This window comes from Populus trichocarpa, chromosome 14, assembly GCF_000002775.5.
Source record: "Populus trichocarpa isolate Nisqually-1 chromosome 14, P.trichocarpa_v4.1, whole genome shotgun sequence".
In the NCBI taxonomy this organism is placed as follows: domain Eukaryota; kingdom Viridiplantae; phylum Streptophyta; class Magnoliopsida; order Malpighiales; family Salicaceae; genus Populus; species Populus trichocarpa.
The window spans coordinates 11,498,724-11,515,657 of NC_037298.2; the positions used below are offsets into that span (position 1 = coordinate 11,498,724).

Here is a 16,934-nt window from a genome sequence, read left to right on the forward strand (position 1 = left end):
AAAATAAAATTATTTTTTTTTAAAACGCAAAAAAAAAAAAAAATCTCTTAGATGTACATCCATTTATCATAGAAAATCATTTTTTGCGGTTTACAATCATGAAATTCCTCTCGAGAGAACAATCAATTCAGGAAAAATACGGGGAATCTCGGAATTTATCAGTTCTTCTAGTCATTGAACTTAAATAAGACAGATAATCAGCTGCAAAACGACTCGGATTATACACAATCAACTTTATTAGTATGCAATGTGCAAGTCACTGAAAAGAATGCAATAACATCAAAATCACAACACCTCATCACATCTATGGATCCTGTATGTTATAGCACAATTTGTGCATTTCTGTGGGGAACGCGCCCCGAGCTTTACATGAACATTATACAAAGGGTGCATGCCTGCTTTGATGGAGCTTGAGTGTAAACATAAACGAGTTCGGCTAGAGAGGCCCAGAAGCCTGCTTGATACTCAAGGACTCTCTGAACGCCACATCGCCACAAACTGTAATTTTTGATGTTGAGAAGATAATTTCAGCATTCTGAACAGTGAAACCATGAATGATGGGCAAGGGGAAACCTTTTGCTAAATGCGCATTTGCATGCGGCACGAAAACAGTTTGGATAAGTGTCCACATAAGTGGCTGCAATGGGAGAAGAATATTAAACATTTTACCAAAAATAACAAGAAAAAATATTGTTCTTTAAAGAAAAGGCCTTTCAGAACAAACTACCTGAATAAGATACATCCGAAGATTGCCAATATTGCTCCACTTCGATGACATGGAAAAGTCATTCAATTTCACGCTGCCAACAAGGTTGTTGCCTGCAATTCCAACTGAACCTGATCCGCGAATCACCTGTGTGAACATGAAGCAAATGGGCAATGCTAGCCATTAAAAGGATAGTGAGATCTTCCCTCAAATATTACAGGAAATAATAATAGTTAATGGTCATGAATAGCTTTTAAGTTGCACAAATGTAGAGTTTTGAAAGGGTACGATGTAGATACTTCTAAGGAAAATAAATGCACTGGGAACAAAGGTATGAGCTGAATTGATGTGATGGAGACAGGAAGGTTTACTATTGCACATTGCTATTGAACAACTGTGTGACCAGACTTTTTCTATGCTTCCAGCAAGTGATGCAACGACAACTGTAAAAATTTCTCAAGATCATAAACCCAATTGAAATACAGTGAAAGTACCGGTGTCATACTATCTGCTATAGTTTTTCATCCAAATATAACAGAACATAATCTATGAGTACAAACAAGTATATTAAAAAAGTACATCATGTTTCAAACTTGGGCAGTGGTGAAACAGTGTCATAGCATATGCATGTAGAAAACATTTCGTAGAAGCAGTGGGGCCATGCTATTCGATCACCATCCATAATAAATTACTTGAGACAATATGCTAGGATTTGATATTGTTTCCCACAGGCAACCAGCGTCAAATGTGACAGATTAATTGTTACACCAACGAGTCATAATTCTTGATAAAAAATAAGAAATAAAAGAACAGAATAAGGTCCAGCACAAATATAAAGCAAACAGTGATTAAGATTGTAGAACGTTTCTATTTCTCCATCAAACCATCCTACCAGTGAAATGCATGCAACTGGTATTACTTGGTCTGCTTCCAATACATCAATTATCAAGTCTGCGTAAACCGTTGCATCGAGATTGTGTTCAGAAATCCTTAAGATAGGAGGAGATGACAAAGAGAGATTCATATTCATGTCATCATTTGGGTATTTCTTGTACAATTGAGGAACAATAAATCTCCATCCAGCGGTGTTTAGAAGAGACTGATCTGGTATTTTATCCACAATCCATTGCATAAATTTTGCCTGGCCAAAGAAAAATACAGATATTAAAATCTAAGTCAGGCAAGTAAAGGATACGATTGTATACCACAATAATCACATATCTTCACCAAAATCCCAGCTCAGTTCTTCCAAAATTACCATCACAAGTTTAGAATTTTGGAGCGTAAGTCTATCAAATATGAGTTGATTGGATTCAGTACTGATGAAAGTAGGATCATCTACTCCAATATGATGAGATAGGTTAAAAGACACTCAATTACCCTCTTCATGAATCAATCCTAAATGTCCTCAAATACAACAGGTTCAGCAAATAAAACTAACTTGAGATGAAGCAGAAGCAACTGAGAATTCCAATGGTCAGTGTCTACACGCTTTTGGCTCTACAGCGTTAACATAGGATTCAGATTCAGAGCACAACAGATAAAATATAACAGATTCGAAACTTACATCATAATATAAGGCTGAAGCAGAATTGAAAACAGCCTCATCCAGAGAAATTCCAAGCATTTTAGTTGGTTCAGTGCACAAAACTGAAGGCAGTGTATTTTCATAGTAATACATGGTGATTGGAACCTTTTTCCTTGCTGTGAATAACCCGTTGATGTCAAACCCAACAGAAGAATTACTCAGTGAAGGGTTGTCCACAAAAGTTACATTTATTGAAGCATCATCATCTACAGGAATTTCTTTCGGAAGAGATTGCAGAAACAAATCAAGCTTTAAAATTCCTTCTCCAAGATTCTTGGTAATAGCATTTTCCACTGCAGACCCTATTTGCTCTTCAAATGCATCTATCATCCTGGAATATGAGAACAAAAGGTATTAGCCTACATGAGATATAACACTTTGATCCTAAGGATCGTCATCAGGTAACTTCATGGAGACTGAGTTTCTCCCGTTCTCTACCCTCAACTAATGGGGGTTGAGGAACCTAGGAATAGGGCTTTCACCTCATAAAGGTCAGGGACTATACAAGAAGGGTTAACATAGGTAGTACCTTTTGATTAAGTTTGCTAATTGGTAGATTTTGTGAAAAAAAAGGATGGTCAGGAGCTAAAATGGTGAGCGTTATTTATCTCAAAATATTAGCTGATCTTTGGAATGTACTGGAAGAAGCAAAACATCAGATCTAGAAATAGGTTATTGGACAAAGAAAATAGTAAACGCTGGCCTATAGTATGCAAAACACAAAAAGCTCAGCCAAGCATTAACAGAATATGGAAGCAACAAATTAGATTTGAGGTAGCATGGTGCTTCGCAATCAAATGGGAGTTTCCCGTAAAGAAGAGCCTACCCTTGATAGAGCCAAGATGCTCCTCCATCCAATTTTATAGATATATCTTTAACATAACAGCCACAGTCCATAAGGGAGAGCTTCAGAGTTCCCTCCTGGTTCTTCAGGCCTAATGTGAGCCCCACTTCCATGCCTTCAACCTTACCCAGAAGCAGAACTGGTCAATTTCCCTTTGTTATCTAAGCGACAAAATATGAGCAGACAAACACAGAGGAAGCAGACAATTATCCAGCTTACATACAAAATCATTATACCTTTTGACATCCATGTACACCTCAAGTTATATAAACATTTAAAGAAAAAAAGAAGAGCAAGTTGAGGAACAATCATGAGTTCAAACATATTAGCCTTGTCAAAATATCTCAACACACTAGCCTAACTGCCCAAGTATTGGTGTACAACATAATCAAACTTGAATTGTATTTAACGCCGACAACGCTAATCAGGATTAAGCCCCGCTTCAACACATTAAATAAATGGCATTCAACTAAACTTTGACCTCCCTAAGCTGTATACCTTTCCCAGGTCCAATAAAGTCAAATCAATTAAGAAAAACGACATGATAAACAACAACCACATTTGTACAAGAACACTCAATGAGAAACTCTTACAATGATTCCAATTCATAATCTAATTGCATTCCTTCCATGAGCAATTATTGCAACTCAATCAACACAACATAGCAACTAAAGTCCACCCCTAAACACAACCGCATGACATAAAACAAAACCCACTTCAATGCACTCAAGAAAAGCATCAAGTTTGCCCATTAACAACTTAAACTTCCCTGTAAGCCTAAAAAAGCAAAACCCACAAGCTCAAAACCAATAAATACTACTCTAATAAGAAAAGAAACTCGTACCTGAACAGAAGCATGGCCTTTATCAGAAATCTCCACAGGAAAAAGCCAAGTATTATATTCATAAGACCAATCCATACTCAAATTGCAAGTGGTCCCAGAAGCAATAATTGCAATGCCAGTATCACCAGGCTTGACATAAGAATCCAATACTTGGAGTTGGTAGATGGTGATGTTGGAGAGTAGCATATGGACATAGCCCAAAAAAGGGAATTTAGCAGTTTTAGTAATGTTGGGAAGTTTGAGAGGGATGATTGAAGAGATAGCTTGAGTTATGAGCAAATTCTTGAGGAAATCAAGGCCTTGTTGGGATATGACTATAGTAGTGAAGGCTTCTTGTTCTTGTTGGATTTGTGAGGAGGGAATTAGCAAGAGACAAATTATTAGGAGAAAGAGGGGAAGGGTTTGTGCCATTTTTGGGTTCTCGATTTCTTCTCTGTTCTTTTCCTTTGTGTTCTGGAGTGAAGGAAGGAAAAGTAATTTTTTTTTTTAAAAAAAAAGAGTAATTATTGGATGGAGAATTGGAGGAGTATGGTAGTGGTAATGAGTGGTCGCCGTCGTGTCATTGGCAGCGTGGCAAGTGATGTAAGATTTCTTTCATTGCATAATGTCACAAATGCCCATGTAATTCGCTTTGTTTAGTTTACTCAGCACCAACCAAACTCTCATAATTTTGAACATAAACTAATTATTCAAGCGTGCTATACTAAGGGTTTGATTAAAAATTGTGTATGGATTAATTTTATAGGTTTAAAAATATAATTTGATAAAAAAAAAAAAAATTTAATATTAAAATAATTATATATTAGATTAACTTGAATCAACCCGTTTTAACATGTTAAATTTATGACCCGGATTGTGAAACTTTGATAACCCTATAAAAAATAAATCAAAACAAATTATGAAGCTTAATTCTCAATTAATCCAATATTGAAATATAAAATTAAAAAAAAATAACCTAAAAAACAACATGGGTTAACATGTCAAACCCGCGATTCAGGTCATAAGACCGAGATATCACCATAAAAAACAAATTACAAATTTTAATTCTCAATTAACTCAATATTAAATAATAAGATTAAAAAAATCAATTAAAAATAGCATAAAAACAACCCTAGTCAATTCGTCAATCTCTTGACTCATGCCATTAGATCAAGATAATCTCATTGAAAAAAACAAAAAAAAAAAACATGATTAACCCCAGGTTAATCTGTCAAATACGTGACTCTATTCATGAGACTAATATAACCTCATAGAGAACAAATCAAAATAAAATATAAAGCTCAATCATCGATCAACCCTATTGGACCCAATGTTGAATTAAAAAATTTGTAAATATTTTAATTAAAAATGACATAAAAAATGAGTCAAGTCAACTCGGGTTAACCTATTAAGCACTATTCTCAAGTCATGATACTGAGATAACCTAATAAAAAAAATCAAAACAAATTATGAAGCACAATTTCAATCAAACACATTATTAAATAATGAAATCAGGAAAAAGTCAATTAAAAAAAGAAAAAAATAAGTCAACCGGGTTAACTCGTCAAACCCGCGACTCGAGTCATGAGACGAGGACAACCTAATAAAAAGTAAATTCACCGTTGAAGAACCAGTGATCATGGTCATGAGACCGAGATAATCTTTTAGAAAAAAAAAGACTCAATTTAAACTGGGTAAAACTATCAAAATCTGCGATCTTGATCATGAGACCAAGACACCCCCTATAAGCAAATCAAAATAAATTATGAAAATCAATTTTCAATCGATCCAATATTAAATGATGAAATTGAAAAAGTTTCAATTAAAAAAATAACATAAAAAACGACTCGAGTTAACTCATATTAATCTGTTAAACACTGTTATCAGGTCATAAGATTGAAATATCCTAATAGAAAGCAAACAAAATAAATTATGAAATTTAATTCTCAATCAACCCAACATTAAATGATCAAATTAAAAAATAAAATTTAATTAAAAAAAAAATCTGAGTCAATCAGGTTAACCAGTCAAACTTGCGATCCGTATTATGAGAATAAAATAATTAAAAAAATTAAATTTAATATTAAAAAATAATTAAAAAAATATATGAAAAAACACTAATCTAATAAACAGTATACGTAAGAAGGAGAAGTAAAATCTTTTTCTCTTTTAGTTTTTTTTTAATTGTTAATTAATTGCTTAGCGAATGTTATGAATTAAATTTATTTAAACCACACGCAAAAGGTAATCGAAATGAACACTCCATCTTTGCTTTGGCTTTGTTGTTGCCTGTAGTTGTCAGATTGGTCTTCCATCGTGATGTGATGGATATTAACTTCAGTTCCTCCTCCCTCCCTCTTAACTCAATTTGTGGCTTGCGTATGTTCTTAGCTCAATCAATGTCTCAATTGAGTAGATAAAACAATTTGTTGATTATATTATAATCACAATACTTTTATTATATCATAATAATTTATATTACCATCATTTGACTAATTATCTCGATAATTTATACTTGTAATTAATGATATACAAACAAGTTTTTTTTTTAAGATAAGTTTATTTTTATGTTTGAAAAATATTTTTAAAAAAATTAATTTTTTATTAAAAAATATTATTTTAATATATTTATAAGCAACAAACACTTTAAAAAACATTCACCATTATATTTTTATACACCTTTATTTTATACAAACTGATGTATGAAAGTAAAAAATATATTATTTTAATATATTTATAAGTAGAAAATACTTTAAAAAATAATTACTATTACACTTTCAAACATCTTATTTCATGAAACTGATATATGAAAGTGATAAATGGAGATTTCCTCTTCTTAATAAGAATCAATGCCACACGTATTTGTATGGAAAATCTATATATAAAATATATTTGTATAGCTTTATTCTACTTATTTTTAGGAGTGTGATTGTGGTTGTGGTTATTTTTCAAAGTACTTTTTACTCGGAAATGTATTAAAATAATATTTTTTTTATTTTTTAAAAATTATTTTTTACATCAGCGCATCAAAATGATCTAAAAACACTCAAAAAATATTAATTTGAAGTAAAAAAAATATAATTTTTTTCAAAAATACTTTTAAAACACAAAAACAAACAGGGTATAGCACAATCATGACTCGATGCATTGTTGCATTAAAAAATAAATAAATGTTGTTCATTGAGTAAACTCACTCAATATATAAAATAAATTATCTTATCTTTTTATACAGTTTCGCTAATTATTCCATAATCATGAACAATTCATGTGAGAGATGGTAACTATAGATAAAAAGAATACGATTTCAGTTAAAAATTCCATTGTTACCTTAAAGTAGAAGAAGAAGAAAATATTAAAATCATAAAGAAACTATTTCAAATATTTGCCAACTAATAATACTTGCACTTATTATACCATACCGTAAATTGTTTTCTTATTATTTTATGAAGTTGAAACAATCACCATTTCTCATGCATAAAAATGTTCTTGATAGTTATTATTATTATTATTATTTTGAAACCTCAATTAATCAGGGAATGATAAGTATGTGTTAAGTCTACTTTATATGAAAAATTGCAATGGATGTTGCTTTATAAAGTAATGATTTTGATACTATGGTAATTTTTGCAGTTGACATTTGAAAATATATGTTAAGAAAAGTTATAAATAGTAATTTTTTGTAAATAAAATTTTAAGATGAAGTTTTCAATTGAATTCATGCAAAACTGTGATGTGTATTAATTAACTAAATATTTTTAAAATTATGAGGGCAAAATATAATTTCAACTACATTACGAAACATATATTTAGAGTTTATTTTTATGGTTCAACCTACTTTTTAAAGAGTTTTTCAAATTATTTTTCATCTTAAAAACATTAAATTAGTTTTAACGTGTTTATATTAAAAACTAAATTAAAAAAATCATGTTAAAGCATTTTCAATTGAAAAATACTTTTAAAAATCATTATACACCGCATTACCAACCACACTTCTTAAACATATTGAACTTTTTTTATTTTTTTTCTCTCTAACTTGGGGGAAAAAAACAATAAAAGCTTACAAACAAACTTTTGTATAAAATTACATGTAATACATGTGACATACCATAAAACATTAATTATAAGACACATGCTTTACATGAAATGTTAAAATAGCAAATGAGTGTCATGGAAACTTAACATTATAATGATAGGGCATTCAAATGCAATGGGATGTGCCATGGTGGTGTTATGTGGACTTGATTCGATGGTGACCATGAGCTTAGGTTAACCTGAGTTAATATGATAAACTTGTAACCAGGGTAATAAAGGGTGAACTAACCCGGATTAACTTGTCAAACTCGTCATCCAAGTCATTAGATCGAGATAACCCGATAGAAAAAAAATAAAAAAAACCACAGAGCCTATTTTTATGAAAAAACATCAATGATGAATGATGAAATAAAAAAATAAGTAAAAAAACAAAAAAAATATTAACCCACGTTAACTTTTCAAACTCATGACCCAATTCATTAGATCAGAAGCACCATATTTGAAAAAATCACGAAACTCAATCCTCAACTAATCAAAAGTCGAATGATGAAATGAGAAAAAGAAAATTCAATTATACAAAATGATCCAAAACCAAAAACAACAATTAAAAGAATGATGATTAAAATTGAAATAAAAAATAAATTAGAAGATAACTATATTTTTTTTGTTATTGAAAGGTGAAATTGAAAAGAGAAATCAATTGAATAAAAGAACCCAAAAAGGCAATCAATAGAATGAGAATCAAATTGAAAAAAATAATATATCACAAATTAAAATTGAATGATAAAATTGAAAACAAATAGATTGTTTTATAAAAGGGTAAAGAACAAAAAATAGAAACCAAAAGAATAAAAATCGAAGTTGAAATATCAATAACTAAGAGAACAAATCTGCAATTTTGAATGGCAAGCACAAAATTTGAGGAAAGTAAAGAGAAAAAAGAGGAAAAAAGAAAGTCACATTGGTGACAAATCATTACATTGTCGTTGCCACCGCTCAACCAAGAAGAAGACACCATGACGATTCCAATTATATGGCAGAAGGGAATTTTTTTGTTGGGAGAGACATTGCATGCATCACTAGAAGGTAGTGGATGTGTTCCACTTTTACACTTAAATATTATTTAAAATTTGTTAAAAGATCAACTCACTATCATTCAACTTGATAATAACAAAAATATATATATAATAAAAAAATAAAAAAGCTCCTAAATTATAGTTTTAAAAACGTTGTTTCTAATAATAATTGAGTTAATAACATGATTTAAAGGATAAGATAACTGAAAAATATTCTAGATGCTAGTTTTAATTTTTTTTTTCAGGATAATTAAGTTATTTGATTGTGATTAAAACATTGAAAAGATAATCCTACTCCTGATTATTTGGTAATGTTTATTGCCTTGTAAGAAGATTAAAATACCTTCAACACTAGGACTCGAGGACCATTTATTTTTATGGAAAGGGCAAAAATGTATTTATATTATTCCAATGAATAATTAATTACGTGCATGTGAAGAGTGAAAATGCCTTTCATTTTAGATTTTTTTTTAATTCTTTGTCATGTGACGTATATAAATAATATTCGGTTATATTGTTCATATTTTGTTTTTTAACTAACAAGTGGGCATCCAATGGTCTCCATTATAGCATTAAAAAATTGCCAGGTCTTTATTTTGTGTATATTTTCATTGTACTACTAAATTAACGAACAAAAATACATTATAGAAAACATACATGTGTTTTTTTTTTATAGAAAAAACATTGTGCTCCTTTATTCTCACATTCATAGACTGTATTTTTTTTTATTTTGATCATCAAACTTTTATTTTGGATGATTTTATCCTAATTAAACGTTAATTGCTTATGATTTATTAGGCAAAGAAAAAATTAAAAGATAAAAGATTAAAATGAAAAGGCAGAGTGGCTTGTCTAGAGTTTGCACAAAAAATACTCTTTGGTCATTAATCTTTACAAATAATACAATTTAGATCCTTTTAAATTTCTAAAATTCAATTTTGATCCATAAATTCATTTTTCTTATATTTTAGCCCCTAGTTAAAAAGAGAAAAGATAAGGTCTCGCTAAATTCTAGCGATAGAGAAAAAAGTCATCATTGACAACGATTTTGAGCACGAATAAAGTTGATATTGGATTTAATGGGTTTTATTGGACGATGAGAGTTTATTTTGGGTGTTATTTAACCCTAAAAGTGTTTGATAAAGTAGATCTACTCTCGAAAAGTTTTTGGGTTTTGAGTTGATTTTTTATTTATTTTTAGGCTGATTTTTGAGTTGTTTGAAGGCATAAACAAGTTTATTTAGGTATTTAAATGGTTTTCTATGTGTTTTTGGGTAAAAAAAGGGCCAGAAAATGATTTTTTTTTGTTTAAACCTGTTGGCTTGATTTGTCGACAACCATCTAGTTGCTGGATTTTAGGTCTGCAAACAACATGTTATGTGTATATGTGTAAGCCACATCGTCTACAAAATTAGATGACGTGTCGGCCACACTCAAAGACAATGTGTCATCTAAGTCTATTTCATAGGGGAAAAAAAAGGGTGGACCATTATTTTGGATCAAGCGCGTGATTGGCCTATGTTTCTGGCGTGTTTGCTTTTTTTTTTTTTTAATATTTATTCCATAGTTATTAGGCTCAACCCAAAACAAGGATCGAAGATCAGGCCAGAAAGGTCAACTAGAGTTTACCAAAAATATTTCTTTTTTAAAAAATACCAAAACAATATTGTTTTTAATTTTTTTTTAGAAAACGTTAATAGTTGTTGTGATGGGTTTTGATTGAATTACTCGAGTCGATCATGTCACAAGTCAACTTATAATCGGGTCAAACTTGGTCAATTCCTCTATTTGGTTTTTTTAAGCCTGATATGATCTAGGCCTCAAGTCAATCAAGTTGCAGGTCAACTTGTCAAGTCAGCCTGATTTTTATAGCAATGGTGTTTTCAAACATAGAAAAAATATTAATGCACTCTTTAATTGGTATTTAAATGCTCTCTTTCTTTTAATTTAACTTAAGAAAAAGACTTTTTTCTCTAACTTTTAAAAGATTAGGCCTGCCTTTTATTTTAGTTCCACGAACCACCCTTGTTTTTCCATTTTTATTTTTATTTTGTTTTTCTATGAAAAGAAACCCATTCACCTTATTCAAATATTGTTAAATGAAAAACAAAATTAGATTTTTTTTTCAATTCAGGTGAGGTGCATGCTCTAGATCGCGGATGTGCTAGGTTTGCCCGGGGTTAATTAAGGTTTTTCTCTCTTCTTATTTTAATTCAATACTTTTACTTTTAATTTCATCTTTTAACGTTAAATTGATTGAGATAGCATCATAATTTGTTTTTGTTTGATATTTATAGGTTTATCTCTGTCGCACGTGCGCGACATCGCGGCGATCGTCCACCCTCGAATGTGTGATGGGATATATATATCTGGTCAATGTGGGGAGACAAGGAATTCGTTGTCTCTTAGTAGTGAAAAATAGTGTGGGAGTCGCCACCTAGTATTTTGGTCACTAGGAACCCTAACTGGTCTCAGAGATCGGGCACGGGGACTGATTGCGTAAAGGGAAGGTATTAGCACCCCAAATACGCCCTACCTAAGGTAAGCTGCATTGTTTATTTGTCTGATAAAATTCAAGGTCTCGTTGTGTTTCCTAGTTGTTGGTCCGTCTACGGTTCAAGAAAAGTCCTCCTCAATAAGGAGGTCCTTATCTTATCGGGTAAAAACCTAACCGTTCTAATGTCTATGTATGTTGGTCCATCTATGGTTCAAGAAAAGTCCTCCTCAATAAGGAGGTCCTTATCTTATCGGGTAAAACCTAACCGTTCTAATATCTATGTAAAAAAACCATATTTTTAATATCAGGAATACGTTTTATGTATAAATTCGTAATCCCAAATCTAAAAGAAGACAAAAAGATTTTTTAGAATTTTTGAAATATTGGCCTAGTTCTCATGGCTTTAATAAACTGGTTATTAAAGCCGAAATGCATGTTAATACATATATTGTTTTTGAAATTTTCTTTGTTGTGTGAAAATATGATGTTATAATATTTATATATATATATTGGAGAGACTAGGCCGTATTTTAAAACAAAACATTTTTTAAAAATATGTATTTTGTACGCTTTGACGCAAATCGGGTATTTTAATACTGGGTTTGTAAAAAATACAACCAAATATTAATCCACTTTGATAAAATAAATGCCGAAAAATCAACAATATTTTCAAAGATATTTTTAGAAAATTTTTGAAAGCAAAAGACATTTTTTGTTTTGAAAATCTTTGATGTTTTGATGAAAACCGGGTATTTTAATACCGGATTTTGTATCTTTACAGTATAAAATACCAACCAATATTAATTAAAACACAGTAATAAAATTACAACAAAATCACATATATTTTTTCTATAATTTTTATTTTTTTTATTTTTATTATTTTTTTTTTGGGCCGGACCTAGCTCGGCCCATGTGGCTGGGCTGAACCCAGCAGGCCTTACCAGGTCGCGAATTATATTTCACGTGAACAGTGAAATAACATTTCACTGTTCACGTGAATTATATTTGACATGAACAGTGAAATAGCATTTCACTGTTCAAGTGAATTATATTTCACTTGAACAGTGAAATGCGAGAAAATGGTATGCACAGCGACGAGGAAGGGGACAAACCTGGTGGCGGAAACAATGTTGAAGACGATGGCGAACACTCCTAGTGATGCAGAAACAAACCTGGTGGCGGAAACAATGTCTTCCGGTGGTTCTGACGGTGGTTCCAAGCGGCGGCTTCTCCTCCTTTCTCCTCTGTTTCTGCTTTTCCTCTGTCTGTCTCTGTTTTTTGCTTCTTCTGCTTCTTCTCACGGTACAGGGCTGTTATCCATTACGGGGAGGGAGGCAGCAGCTGGCAGTGGCTCTAGGGTGGCGCTGGCAGCGGCGGCCTGGGGAGCTGATTCTGAAGAAGTCTTTCCCTCTGTTTTTTCTCTGTTTTTTTCGTTTCTTCCCCTCTCTTCTGTCCGTTTTTCCCCTCTCCCTCTTCTCGGTCTCTCTCTATTTATAGGAAAAAATGGAGCAGGTGCGCCTTCAATCACGCAACGGCTGGTCGGCCAGTGACCCGTTCGGTGGTCTAAAGGTGTGGGGCTTCGATGGGGACGAGGAGAGAGAGGCGGGACGGTTTTTGAAAATGGTTTTTGTCTTCTGTTGTTGTTCAACAGGGGAAGGAGGAAGATGAACAGTGTCGTTCAAAACGACACCGTTCTCGCCGTTTCATTTAAATGAGCCAAACTTCAAATCAGTCCTCTATCATTTCTTATTCATTTCAATTGTATCCCTGCCAAATTTGATCTCCGCCCCCATAGTTGGCCGCGTTTTTCACTTTAGTCCTTGGCCTCTGATTTATGCAATTAAGCCCTCAATTGATCAATAAACTTCCAATTTCTTCAATTAGGCCCCTGAACCAAAGTAAAACAGCCCCCTCTATTTACCCGGTTTTTCCAAATTGGTCCCTGGTTTCGGTTTTTTCAATTAAACCCCTAATTGGTCATTAAACTTCAATATTTATTCAATTAAACCCCTGATTTGACCCAATAAATTCCTAAAAACTATATTTTGGCCCCAGAACTTAAATTTCTTTCAATTAAAGCCTAAATTGACTTAAAAATCAATTTTCTTGCAATCAAATCCCCTATAAAATCAATTAAAAATCCAATTAAGTCTATAAACATCCAAACTTGGGCTTTTCTCCTAAAAATTCAAATTTTCCTTGTCAACAGGGCTCTCCTCCTTCAAGAATATATTATCAAAAATTCCATCTTTGTATTTTTAACCTCATTGACCAATTTTCCAACCATTTTCTGAGCGCTTCTGCCTCCTGTTATTTTTCTAACCTCCTTTGGCTATATATTTTTATATATATTTTGTGGGGACCCAAAAATGGGTTACAACAGATGCCCCCTCTTTATAATGCTTACGGAGCAGAGGTTTTGCGCAGTAAGTTTTATAAAGATAAACCAAAACTGAGCTCCCGAAACTGATCTAGTCGGAGCTCGATTGCTCTGAAACTTTGTCCTTACAGCAATCCTCCTTAACCCAAAAACTATGATCAAAATTTAGTCATCTCGAGATCCCTTCTGGTGATCTCCTTTAACCCCAAAAACTTGGAATCTCATCTGGCGATTCCTTTACCCATACCCAAATACAAAAACACGTGTGTGGTCTCATTATGACGGGTGACCTGCCCGAATGGGAAAAGGAAAGAGTGGTCTCATTATTATGGGTGACCTACCCAGGAAAAATAATGGTCTCATTGTATGGGTGACCTACCCAAGAAAAATAATGGTCTCATTGTATGGGCGACGAACCCAAGAAAAATGATGGTCTCATTGTATGGGTGACTAACCCAGGAAAAATGCTGGTCTCATTGTATGGGTGACGAACCCAAGAAAAGTGATGGTCTCATTGTATGGGTGACTAACCCAGGAAAAATGATGGTCTCATTGTATGGGTGACTAACCCAGGAAAAATGACATGGGTGACTAACCCAGGAAAAATGATGGTCTCATTGTATGGGTGACTAACCCAGGAAAAATGATGGTCTCATTGTATGGGTGACGAACCCAAGAAAAGTGATGGTCTCATTGTATGGGTGACTAACCCAGGAAAAATGATGGTCTCATTGTATGGGTGACTAACCCAGGAAAAATGATGGTCTCATTGTATGGGTGACTAACCCAGGAAAAATGATGAAGTGCGGTCTCATTATAATGGGTGACCTACCCAGGGGAAGAATTCTTAGTAAACTCCATGCTTTTCTAAGAAATAGTTTCAATACGAGGTCCCTTCTAGCGACCTTCCTTGATGAATGTCGAAGTACGAGATCCTTTCTGGCGATCTCAAATAACTTGGAATCCCATCGGGCAATTCCTTTTACTAAAGCTAAAACATGAAGTTCCTTCTGGCGACCTTCATCGAAATACAAGACCCCTTCTGGCGATCTCCTTTATCCAAACAACTTGGAATCCCATCTGGCGATTCCTTTTAACCAACATGTAATACGAGGTCCCATCTAGCGACCTCCAAATAGCGAAACACGAGATCCCTTCTGGCGATCTCCTTTAATCAACTTGGAATCCCAATCTGGCGATTCCTTTTAACCAACATGAAATATGAGGTCCCATCTGGCGACCTTCATCAACTTGGAATCCCATCTGGCGATTCCTTTTATTCAAAGCTGAAATACGAGGTCCCTTCTGGCGACCTCCTTTGACCAATATCGAAATACGAGATCCCTTCTGGCGATCTCAAACAACTTGGAATCCCATCTGGCGATTCCTTTTATTCAATATGAAATATGAGGTCCCTTCTGGCGACCTCCTTTAACCAATATCGAAATACGAGATCCCTTCTGGCGATCTCAAACAACTTGGAATCCCATCTGACGATTCCTTTTTCCGAAGCTGAAATAATGAGATCCCTTCTGGCGATCTTCTTTAATCAAAAACCAAAAAATCTATTTTGTAAATCGGTCAACCTGGAATCCCATCTGGCGATTCCCTTTAACCGATTGCTCGATGTCGTTCCTCCTGATGGCAGGGTTTGAAAATTATTATCTTCTCTTCTCGTTGTTCTAGAATCAACTCAATGATTCTTTCTTCATCTCCAATTTTGTTGGAATGCATTAAGGTCTCCTCCTGTAATGATCCAAAAAACATATATGCAATGATTTATGATTAGATGCCATGCATGCATTTGTACCTGGTTTTGAAACATAGGCCCCATCATCTTCTTCTATTTCATGAAACTCTCTCTTGATATGAGCTTGCTTTTGAAGTCGTATGCTGGATTCATTTCTCGTGCTGCCTCTCATATCTTTGAGAAGAAGTCTTCGACTTTCTCCAAGTAGTCCTTTTCTCAAAATGTATGACTTGTATTTGCCTCTTTGTCATGCTTTTGTCAAATGCTTTAGCTTGGTTTTCAAATCTATGGGCTTCCAACCAATTTTAAACACGTAAAACTTTTCAAAAAACAACTCATTTTGCCCCCAGTGTAGGGGTGTGATCCTAGTCTGGGCTTTTATAGAGAAGAAATTCATTAAGCCAATGATAAACTTTTTTAGTGCGTGAAGGGATAATGATGATTTTTTTTTTTTCAAAATGCACATTGTTATGGTTGATAAAGACAATTACAGATGATTATAAAGTGACTACTTAATCATTCATTACGCTATCAGAGGTAGGGATGTACTTTAGGGTTAGCTTTTCTTAAATTTCATATTAAACCATTTTATAACCACTCAAACTTGTTCAAAAAGTGCATAATCTCATCATTTATTAAAAAAAGGTAGGCTCAAAGACGAACATAAAATATGGCTGAAAACATGAGCCCTGACTGCCCAATAGAGAAAATAAAAGTAATGACAAAAGCAAATGACAAAAACATGCTAAGGCAAATAAAGTTGTTTTACATTTTGAAATCTACGAGAAGTTCTTGGGTCAACCCGTTCTGGAAAGTCAACCGAGGCAATGCTTCATCTTCCTTCCCCATTTGCGTTTCCTTGTCTACTCTTTCGATCTCGCCTTCTTCATTATTGACGATTCTTGACCAAGGTTTTCCAACCCTTTATCCCCTATTACTTTTGTCATGACTAGGCAATAGATTTGAATTGATATTGGGTGTGTCTTCAAACGACACCCATCCTATCTTGATGAGCTTCAACAACATGCTCTTGAAAGCGTAGCACGTTTCAAGACAATGTCCGGGAATACCAGCATGGTACTCGCAAGTCAACTCGGGCTTATACCAGATGGGGAATGGTGGTTGTAGTGGTAATGTAGGGATAGGAGCTATTTGTCCAATGCTCAGTAGTTTGGCATACATTTCCTTCAAAGGCATGGGTAATGGCGGTAGTTGTTCTGCAATGTATCTTGTGTTTG

The 16,934-nt window shown here is 33.4% G+C and overlaps 1 protein-coding gene across 1 annotated transcript; it reads right to left on the bottom strand.

Annotated features, from left to right (window-relative positions):
* Positions 1-218: 218 nt before the first annotated feature.
* LOC7455969 (putative BPI/LBP family protein At1g04970) lies at positions 219-4,483 on the bottom strand. Its single transcript, XM_002321123.4, has 6 exons — positions 3,983-4,483; positions 3,121-3,260; positions 2,274-2,625; positions 1,599-1,847; positions 728-853; positions 219-637 (listed from the first exon to the last, which is right to left on the bottom strand). The coding sequence occupies exons 1-6, from the start codon at positions 4,391-4,393 to the stop codon at positions 437-439; spliced, it is 1,479 nt and encodes a 492-aa protein (XP_002321159.1). The 5' UTR covers positions 4,394-4,483; the 3' UTR covers positions 219-436.
* Between the last annotated feature and the right edge of the window lie 12,451 nt (positions 4,484-16,934).

Bases quoted from the DNA above. Each gene is read 5' to 3' on its own strand.
- LOC7455969 (XM_002321123.4), bottom strand. From the start codon at position 4,393: ATGGCACAAACCCTTCCCCTCTTTCTCCTAATAATTTGTCTCTTGCTA. The intron at 3,261-3,982 runs GTACGAGTTTCT...CTTCTGGGTAAG, and splicing joins AAGGCCATGCTTCTGTTCAG to GTTGAAGGCATGGAAGTGGG. The intron at 854-1,598 runs GTAGGATGGTTT...ATGTTCACACAG, and splicing joins CAGTTGCATGCATTTCACTG to GTGATTCGCGGATCAGGTTC.